Consider the following 10,410-nt stretch of genomic DNA (forward strand, 5'->3'; position numbering starts at 1 on the left):
GCTGTCAGCACAGAGCCCGACACAGGGCTTGAACCCACGAACTGTGAGATCATGACCTGAGCCAAAGTCAGACGCTTAACCGACTGAGCCACCCGGTGCCCCGATGTTTGGGGAAATTGATGTCAGGGAAGTAAACACGATTCCCAGTGTCACCCAGTGCCAGGGCTAGGGCCAGACCCTAGGCCTCCCTACCAGCCACGGGGACTGCCCAGCTGGAGGAGATGGTCCCACAGCAAGGAGTCTGCCTGGCCATTCATGGTTTCTAGGCTGCCCACATGGCCATGAATGACAGACCAGACAGACGGGAAGACACATTCACTGCTCAGCCCAGACTGCACGGAGGCAGCAAAACAGAGCAGATGGGCAGCAACTTGTATGTGGGCTCCTGCAGAGGGCTGGAAACAAAGCCATGTCAGAACCCCAAGCCTCAGCACCCGCCAGACTTGCTCATGCGCTGCCCAGCTCAGACCTCAGACAGCCCCTGTGGGAGGGGAGGGGGATATGTGAAAGCTCCCTTCCCCAGATGAGGAAACTGAGGCTGAGGAAGCCACACCTCCATGTGGCAGAGCAGGGACTCAGACCCAGGTCTGAGGGACCCTGAGTCCACAGGCAGCGGTTCCTTTGGGAGTGTTCCTGCTTTCCTTGCCCAGGCACCCCCCTACCCCCGTCTCAGCCTCTCCTAGGTCAATCCTAGGTTTCCAGCTCCCCTATATCTATAAAAGCCATTCTGCCCCTCAGAGTCCTCTCAGCCACTGGTGCTTACCACCACTGCCGCATCTGCCCGGCCTGTTCTGGAGCTTCCTTCAGTGTGGCCTGTCCCTCCCCCCCTTCCCCCCCCCCATCTGCTGGTTGTGGGGAGGGTAGGAGGTTCGTCCTCAGAAACAGCCTGGAGCCCTTTGCAGCCAAGGGGTTTGGCAGATTCTTTGTGTCTCAAGCCCTTAAATGTGGAGCCAATGACCTAACCTTTATCGAGCATTCACACTTCATTCATTCACAACTCCATTCTCACTTGCCATCATCACTACTGTGAGGGTGGGCTCTTGTTATTCCCGTTTCATGGATGCAGATTTTTGGGCACTGGAGAATGTGAGTGTGTGACTTTAATGTCAGTGCCACTGGAAGTTGAGGCTAGATTATTCTTTGTCATGGAGGCTATCCTATACATTGTAGGTTTGTTACAGCCTTGGCTTCCACCTAGATGCAAGCAGCCCCTGAGTTCCCAGGCACTGCTGAAGACCCCCCAGAAGGGATTGACTCACCCCGACGGGAACCACTGCTCCAAGGAGTGAATGGGCTGGGAAGGGCTTGGCCCAGTACATGGAGACCACTCTGGGCCTGAATGCGTTTTGTCCATCTAATAGCACAAGTGTTAGGACTGCTCTTTTTTTTTTTTTTTTTTTTAAGTGTTTTATTTGTTTTTGAGAGAGAGAGATAGAGACAGCATGAGCAGGGGAGGGTCAGAGAGAGAGGGAGTCACAGACTGAAACAGGCTCCAGGCTCTGAGCTAGCTGTCAGCACAGAGCCCGACGCGGGGTTCGAACCCATGAACCATGAGATCATGACCTGAGCCGAAGTCGGACACCCAACCGACTGAGCCACCCAGGTGCCCCAGGACTGCTTTTATCATTGTGCCGTCCCTAAGCCTGGGGATCTGCTATGCCCACTGCTCTACTTGTCTTTCTTCCTGCACTGAGGATAGCCATCCTGCCCTGCTCTGGTGCTCCTGGCTGGTGCTGGGGTGGCCCCTGCCCTCCTTGGGATGTCCTTCCTTGGCTTGAGAACTTTAGTGCTGGAGAGACCCCCTCCACCTTTCCCAAATGAGAGACACTGAGACCCTGGAAGAAGGTACTTGCCCCGCTAGTGACATCATCAGTGGGGTCAGAGTTTGAACTCAGGCATCTGACTTCAGTCCAGCCACCACCGCCAGCCCCCACCTGTCCTAAACACAAAACTCGCGTTCCCAGGAGAGTCCTTATTAGAAGTAAAGGGGAAAACAAAACAAAACACGCTAGACCCTCTTGACTCTTCCCAAAGCTCTGACATTTCACGTGCCACCTCCACCCCTCCCCTTGCAGTTTTCGTGTGCACTGTCTGAGCCTGAGGACTGTTGGGAATCCCAAACAAAGGGACTGCAAAAGTCATCCAGGCTGACCCCAAGCATCATTACCTTCTGCTTTCATGCTTCCAGTAATGGGAGGCTCACTCTGCTGTCAGCCTTAATCATTAAAATCCTCCTGTCTAAAAGTTTGTTAATCTTCCTGAGAAAATTGCCTAAAATAGACTCATTTTGACCTATCTGCTGCTCTATGCGACACAAAACAGACCTTATGCCTCTCCATGTTTGCTGGGAGAGGCATCTGCCAGCTCTCCTTCTACCTGGAAGATGGCTTTTTGTCGTGATTTACTGAAGGCCCCCACCCCAAGCCACCAGCTTAGAGCTTGAGAAATGCCCGAGCGTCTCAGGAAGGCTAATTGCTGCCGATGCGTTTATTGAAAGTCCAGTTATTTGGTCGTAAATCAAGTTGTTTGGCTCAGCAGTGCTTACATGTAGACATTTGTTCGCAATAACTGGGCATATGCATCTTTGGTTTACCGCTGTGAAGGCCATTTCAGAAGGCAGTGGGCAGCATACAAGTTTTTGCCATGTGGACTTATGAGCCCCTTGGCCCAGCTCCCTGGAGTCCTGACCATCTCAGCTGAAGGAGGCCTCCGTACCTCCAGCTCTACGCATCACAGTTGCAGAAGCCCAGCACACAGCTAGAACAAGTTGCCGCTCCCTCCAGCCCCTGGTCCTCTCACCTGTGCCGTGGGTGCCTTGCCGATAACGCCAGCCCTCCCTGCGTCTTTGTGAAGCCACATGTCAGTCCGGTCGTGGGCCAAGGGTTGTGGCTGTCACTGTTGTATATCTTTAGGTCCCAGGTTCCTGGCCTCTTCTCGGGAAGTTCGCAGCATGTACAGCCTGCGTGCAAGTAGGGCCTTGGGAGATTTCAACCAGGTTGACAGGTACCTGTCTCCTGAATGCCCCCGGCACTTGTTCTGGATATTTCTTCTCTCCTATCATGCTTCTTGCAGGGACTCGTGAATGTTTCCAGGGTACCTACGCATTGCTCACAGGTACGGTGAATTTCTCTGTAGACATACACCCAGCCTAATATCCCATCTCACTGGAGGTCAGAGTGAAGGGAGGAGGGGGTCAGACATTGTGAATCACAGAGCCATCCGCTTAAATGGGCGGCGTTGCCAACTGAGGGGCGGAGTTAGTCCGGAACAACATTTTTGGCGGGAACCTAGGTGGCCATGAAGGTAGGAGGTGTCTTGCCATGGACACCTCCAGGCCGGCTCCCGGGGGGTGTCGGGTCCCAGGGTCATGACAGGTCAGAGTAAGGGCCAGGCCTAGAACTGCACCTGCCCCCGCATTGACAGCACAAACATCCATGTCCATCTGCACTCCCACAGAGGGCTGGGCTCTCAGAGGGAGCACTGGGTGGTGTTCTCGTGTTCACGGAGGATGGAGGAACTGTGACACTTCGTCCCCTGAGAATCATCCTGCAGCCAGCTGCTGAGGGCACTTCAAATGCTCAGGAAGTCCATGGCTCTAGGAGGGAACCTGTCTCATATTTGTGTTTCATTTCTCTAGACCTGGGCAGGGGGCACTGACTGGCTCAGTCGCCCCACCAAGGATTTCTTCTAGAAATCTGAGGAAAGAGGGGCTTGACCCATTCTTCCTTGTGGTCTCTCTCAGGCAAGACTTCTCTTTCTGACTTGAGAGGTGCACAACTTTGTATCTCCTAAAGGAGTGACCCTCTGGGTGCTCCTCGTGACTCTGCCCCTCACTAAGCTTGCTCAGCTTGTCCTCACTGGCTGTCCTAGGACCAGGGCTATCCAGACAGAGCAGCTGCTGTATCTGGCCTTTGGAGGAGGTGGCTTCTACCCTGGCTGGGCCACACTAAGGGACAGGGTGCAACAGCCACCAGCCTGCCTTTAGAAGCTTATAGACCAGAGAGGAGGATGTGTGGGGCCTCAACTGCTGCTCAGGGCAGACCCTCACCAAATAGCTGATGGTTGGATGGATGGACGGATGATGGACAGATGGACCAAATGCCCAGCTGTGGGCCAGGCTTATGCTGAGGGCCCAGAGGAAATAAGGCTTGGCCTGCTGAGAAACGTCACAATTTAAGTTTATTTATTTATTCTGAGAGACAGACAGAGAGCATGAGCAGGGGAGGGACAGAGAGAGAGAGAATCCTGAACAGGCTCCATACTGACATCATGTAGGCTGATGCAGGGGAACTCAAGAACCCGTGCGATCATGACCAGAGCCGAGATCAAGAGCCAGACACTTAACTGACTGAGCCACCCAGGCACCCCTGAACAGGTAGGTTGCCTGAGCTCGGGAACTCACAGAGCTGCTAGGAAGCCACGGTCCCAGGACAGAAAGAGTCCAAAAGCCTACCTAGACACCTAGATCCATCAGGTTAAGTGGCTGAGCAGGGAAAAATGAAGCTGTGGAATCAGCCATAGTGAAATCCTAGCCCTGCCATGTACTATGAGACTTGGCACACAGCCTCCCTAGCATCAGTTTCCCATCCGTAATCAGTGGTAGTTATACCAACTTAGCTGCGCTGCTGTGGGCTTCCATGCGATAATATGTAGCAACAGCCCAGCTCCCTGCCTGGTGCACAGTGGGGTTTGAACAGTGCAGGTGTCATTCATTGTGCAGTGGTCATGGGGAGCCCTGGATGGTTTTGAGCTGAGAGACAGTGCTCTGGGGCATCTTGCCATCAAGAGAGCAGTTCCCTAACCACTTTTCAGTAGAGGCGGACCAGAGATCCTTGCTGTGTGTGGATTCCTGTAACCAGGTCCTACACGTTAGTCCCCAAAGGCAATTTCCTCGCCTTCTCCTGCATAAATATTATATGCAAGTATTTTTAAGTCATTTCATCATGAAAAGAAGCGATTTAACATAACTGTTACTCAGGATTCTTCATGAAATATGCATCAAGCAATTAGGTCTAAAAGCGAGAGGTGAGGCCTTGTACCCTGCTTGGGCCGGCAGCTGCGGGCTGAGTGATGTTTTATTAAAGCCCATGATTATGAGACGAGGTAGGGCCTGTTATTAGGCCCGGCACGCCAGGCACGCTTGATAATCCTGGTGATGAGGAGGTGCTTTTTGTGATGATAATGAGCGATCTAAACGCAGTGACAACCCCAGCACCCCCAGCATCCGCCAGCCTTACATGACTCATTAGACAGGTCACCCACCGGAGACACCCTTAATTGTGACTTTGCTCTGGCAAGATGTCCTATCAAAGGAGACAGGGCTGACACAGGAGCCTGGCGGGCAGCAGCAGTCTGTCCAAGCTTCCTGGGGACCAAGGCCCTCCCAAAAGTGATGATGGCGAGGCGGCGTGGCCTGGGACCTGGCCCACCTGGTTCTGGCTGCAGCCAAAGTCCACTTTGCCATGTGCCTTTGCCCAGAGTGTTCATCTCTCCCACCTCAGTTCTCCAAGGCACCCCCAAGAGCAGCTCTGTCCAGAGCACCTCCAGCCTTCCCTGGGCATGCTGCTTATCTGAGGCACCCTCTTTTCTCGCTAGAAAGTCTTTTTTTTTTTTTTTTTCCTCTTCTTAGGCTAGATATCTTCTGTATTGAGTTGGGAGTTATTAAAGCCATCCCTTCACAGCTATTTTTCAATCTTCAGCTGTTGGAAGGTAGCATCTCACTCATGGGGACCTTGTGACCGCTCTGGATGTATTATTACAACACATCTCTTGGGTGTGTGTTGACAAGGTTTTACCTGACCTGTTTGTGAGTCAGAGTTTGGCAGATTATTTCAAAAAGCAAGCTCACCTCGCAGGGCCTGCTGACATGATAGGTCTCCATAGCTGGGGCCTTTGCCAGTCAGGACAGACCATCCCCAGTGCCTGAGATGAACTTTCCGTGCCAGCCCTGTGCTGTCTCTGGCCCACCGTCAGCCCTGTGGGGTAAGCACCTGGGGACTGAGGCCAGAGTCAAAGAATCACTTGCACACAGGGTCTAACATCTCTCCCCTGCCACCTTGCCTGGCCTCGTGGAGTGTTGAGGGCTAAGTCAGATTCTCTCCTGGAGCTGGCTGTCCTGAGATCAGGAGCATGGACCCTGGGAAAGGCCCACCAGGGAGGGAAGCAACACCACTGCCGATTGCTCTGTGACCCTGGGTCGGCCACCTGACTGAACCTCAGGGCTTGGCACACAGCCTGGATCACAGGAAGTACCTGGGAAACATTGGCCATGAAGACCATTATGGCCAGTGCCCCATGAGAATAAAGACTGGGGCTGTGGGTGGCAGTGGAATGGGGCATGAGTCTGCCTCCAGGCCTCTTCCTGCAGGAAGCCTTCACCAGTGGGCAACAGCATATGCTTATACACATAGAATCCAGGACCTTAGGCCCGGAAGCACCCTGAGGGGTCATCCACTTACCCTCCCCATAGATCCACTGGAGCCGAGGACAGAACCCAGCACAGCCAGAGATCCGCCTCAGGTCCAGAGGACCACGTGCAGTGCTTGAGCCCGGGGGGAGGGCCACTCCCATAGGGGATTCCTGCTGTGGGAGCCAGCTCAAGGGCCTGTATCCCTCTGCCAGGGGATGGTCACACTNCTGAGTTCTCTGCCATAGTCTGGATTTTGTGACGCTCAGCCTAGCTCACAGTTATAACCCGCATGTACTGAAATATGTGTGCCAGAGGCACTTCAGGGAGGTGCTAACAGCTGCCTGCCTCACCTGTGTCTGTTGAGGGGGAGGCATCAATGTGGAGTTTCTAATAACCCGGTGTTGAGGGGCGGGCATCATTGTGGAGTTTCTAATAACCTGGTGGCTGTTCTGAGCCTGTGGCCTGGGAACAGAGGGGCCTTCTCTCTCTCTGGCCCTGTCAGCTGTTTTCACCATCCTGCCCACTTCCCTTGCTGGTTGTTTTAAGAACAGCCACTGTAAAAACGTCCCATTAAATCATATGAGTTACTTCTCTTCACCTCCTTAAATTAAATCAGCTCCTCCTGCAACTTCTTCCTGTGTTGCCAGCGCGGCTTTGACATTCTGGCCTGGCTCACAGCTATAGCTGCTGTGATCCAGTCTTCCACATCATACACTCTGCGCCCCAGGCGTGCATCCGTGACAGTCATTCAAGCCTGGGTGGTCTGGCACCCAAATCATCACCCCACCCCACTCACAAAGAGGGGCACAACTGTCCGAGGCTACGTGCCCTCTGCACCATCACTCACCTGCAGCTCCAGCCAGTGCTCTGCTGCCCCCTGCCCCCACACCCGCCTTGTCCAGGCAGAGCTTTTTAACTAGTCCCAGTTTCCTTAGCCATACAAGCTCAGCACTTCCTTCAAGCAGTTAGTACCCTATCCAGGCTGGCACAGATTCATGCTATCTCCAGTGTGGTGGGTAGCCAGCCAGTCTTCGCTTAAATGGGCTTGTACATTTTCTCACTCACTGCACACACTGTTCCCTTTCTAACAGCTTAAGCGAATGCGCCTCCTGCTTCTCAGATGTGTCGAGGCAATTCTCCGATGAAATGACCCTTCACTGAGGAGCAGAACTTGCCACAGGCTCTGTAATTAGAACATTGTCAGCCTTAAAAAATCTTGATTTAAATTTTAGTTCTTTACAGGAATTATTCTCTCTAGAAACATAATTGCTCTCCGAACGATTTCCTTTAAGCTGAGGGTGACATCTCTAAATACATTATTATGAGCAGATATATTGCTCGGTGCCCGCACTTCATTAAGCATTTGCTCTGCCATTTGAAAATGGTCCTGGAGTCCAAATTGATGCATTAATAGAGTGGGTGTCAGTGAGCATGGGGAGCCCAGCCCTGACTGGGAGAGATGTGTTAAGTCCTCCAGTGCCCCTGTGGGAGCAGCTGGAGCGAGAGGAACTCAAGCTCAGAGGCTGCAAGTTTGTGTTCACATGGAGCTTAGTCTCACCAGGGGCTGGGTCTTGGTCTCCTGGAAGCAAGGCCCCTAGGCTTGGTCACAAATTAACCAGTGCCAAGGGACAGGCTCTAGAGAAGGCAGCAGGAGGTCAGAGTCCCAGCTTTCTCACTAAGTGGCAAACATGAGGGAAATTGGGCAGATTGACAGAGGAGTGAGTGATCTGATGTGGCCAGAGCCCTGGGTGGAAGGTGGGAGGGGTCTGCTAGGGCCAGGTGGAAGCAGCATGGCCATCACCATCTGAGAGCTGTGCCCCAGCCAGTGCATGCAGTGTAGCTTCTGCTACACAGGCTTCTACTGTGACCTCTGAGGGCCCCACCCACTACCCTTTTCAGCAGAGGCCACGCATGGTGTACCTGGGGACTGGGCCCTGCTCTGTGGAGCTCCCTGGGGAATTGGGAAAGTAGAGAAGTAATTGCAATTCAAGGAAGCAAGTGTTGATGGAGATGTGAGTATCTCGGTACAGTCAGAGGAAGGAAGGAGCTGTGCTTGTGGGAGCCTGGAAGACTTCCTGGCAGAAGAAACACTCAGGTTGGGCCTTAGAAGAGGAGGCAGAGTTCACTGAACAGAGGGAAGATGCACAGAGAAGAGAGTGCCTGCATGGGGGCAGAGCTGGGGAAGAGCACACATTTCTCCCCACGTTCCATTGGCTAAAACGAGTCACATGTTTACAGAGGTGGCAAGGGGGGCTGGGAAATGTAGTCCCTGGCTGGGCAGCCCCTTCCAGTGACAGTAAAATAGTATGGAAGGGAGAGCATCAGGTTTTGGGAAGGAGCTCACTGTCATCCCTGCTACACTCTTTTTCCTCATCTGTAAACTGGGGGTGATGAGACCTGTCCTGCACACTTGTCACAACTTGTCTGTGTCAGCAATAGGAGGAGGAGCCAAGTCTGGGGGCTTGTTTTCCTGAGGAAGCCTCCAGAAGCTCTCAAGATCCAAAAGACTCTCCAGCAGTGTTTGCTGCTGGTTCCTGGTCAGTGCTGGGCTTGGGGGAGCCCTGGGGTGCAGCTGCATTTCAGTCGGGCCTGAGCAGCATGGCTGTTTCAGCCATTGTCACTCTGCATATCCTAATAATAACCTCCATGTTTTGTTCACAGGAGCAATCAGGGCTTTATGCACATGAAACTGGCCAAAACCAAAGAGAAGTACGTTCTGGGTCAGAACAGCCCCCCATTCGACAGTGTCCCGGAAGTCATCCACTACTATACCACCAGAAAGCTGCCCATCAAAGGGGCTGAACACCTGTCCCTCCTCTACCCGGTGGCTGTGCGGACCCTCTGAGCGGACAAGCCCCACCCTGCCCTGTGACAGGGCTCAGACTTGGAGGAGCCGGAGGGCCCCCCGCCCCCCACCGCCCACCAGCCCGGCCGCTGTTGCAGGCCGGATCCAGTTTGTGTCGTGTGTATGGTACTAGCACACCACTGCATGTCTCTAGAATGCTGTCCACTTAACGGGGGCTGGAGAAAGCTTGGATAAAGACAGAAGGACAGCCATCACGCCACCCCAGCCCCCACTCCCACCCCATCCTTGAGTTTCTGTGAATTAAAATATTTGCAAATCCAAAGAGATGCCTTCCAGGATGAACAAAGGAGAGCAGCTCCGGAGGGGCGAGGGGCGGGGCGGGAGCTCCCTGGGTTGCAGCTCTTTGTTCTCCAGCTGTCATGAATTCACACCTGTGGGGGTGGGGTGGGGACACTGCAGCTTTCCCACCAGGGCCCCCCGCTGGTGCGGGGAGACAGACGGGAATGCCCTGAGAGCCCAGAAGGCCCCAGGAGTCCGGCTTCCCCTCTGGTGTGCGTGTATGTGTGAGTGTGAGCACATACATGAGCGAACACAGTCACACACAGATGTGAATAAGCCCACTAACCCACTGTTAGTCACTCAGTGTAACCATTAGGAGATCTTCAAGGAATCATTGTGCAGTCACAAAGAGGATTCAATTATTTATGAATAGGGTGTGTAAATAAAATAGTCATTTAATATATATTCTTATCCCTTTTTTTATATATATACATATGTATACCACAGAGGGTCTCTGAGGAGGGCAGGGTTTACCTGCTGGTTTCATTCCCAGAGCAAGGTGTGTCCCTGGGCATGTGTGGTATGACAGGCCCCGGGGAGGGAAGGAAGCAGAGAGGGGTTTTCTTTGCCCCCTGAGGGCCAACCTCAGGACCGTGCAGCAAGGCCCTGCATTCAGGCTCCCGCAACAGTAGCCTCAAGTGTTGACCCACCAGCCAAGCTCTCCCCTTCTGCCTACAGCAGCCCAGCGATGGCAAGTCTGTGCACAGCACCCAGCAGTCTACAAAGGGTTCTCCCATTATCTGCTCGGTGCTGCCCTGTGAGGCATTTAATGTGGGGAAAGGGAACAGAGAGGGAAAGTAATCTGCGCAATGTCACATAGCTCCTAAGCAAAAGAGGCTCTTGGGTCCGGATTGGC

The 10,410-nt window shown here is 53.4% G+C and overlaps 1 protein-coding gene across 1 annotated transcript in view; it reads left to right on the top strand.

The window, feature by feature from the left end:
* Positions 1 to 9,537, top strand: part of SHB (SH2 domain containing adaptor protein B) — a 135,471-nt gene extending 125,934 nt beyond the window's left edge. Inside the window, exon 7 of the mRNA XM_077756062.1 lies at positions 9,071 to 9,537. Within this exon, the coding sequence (XP_077612188.1) occupies positions 9,071 to 9,254 (184 nt within the window). The 3' untranslated portion in view covers positions 9,255 to 9,537. The remainder of the gene's footprint in view (positions 1 to 9,070) is intronic.
* Positions 9,538 to 10,410: the final 873 nt, after the last annotated feature.

Source organism: Crocuta crocuta, unplaced genomic scaffold (genome assembly GCF_008692635.1).
Source record: "Crocuta crocuta isolate KB4526 unplaced genomic scaffold, BGI_CrCroc_1.0 scaffold431, whole genome shotgun sequence".
Taxonomy (NCBI): Eukaryota; Metazoa; Chordata; class Mammalia; order Carnivora; family Hyaenidae; genus Crocuta; species Crocuta crocuta.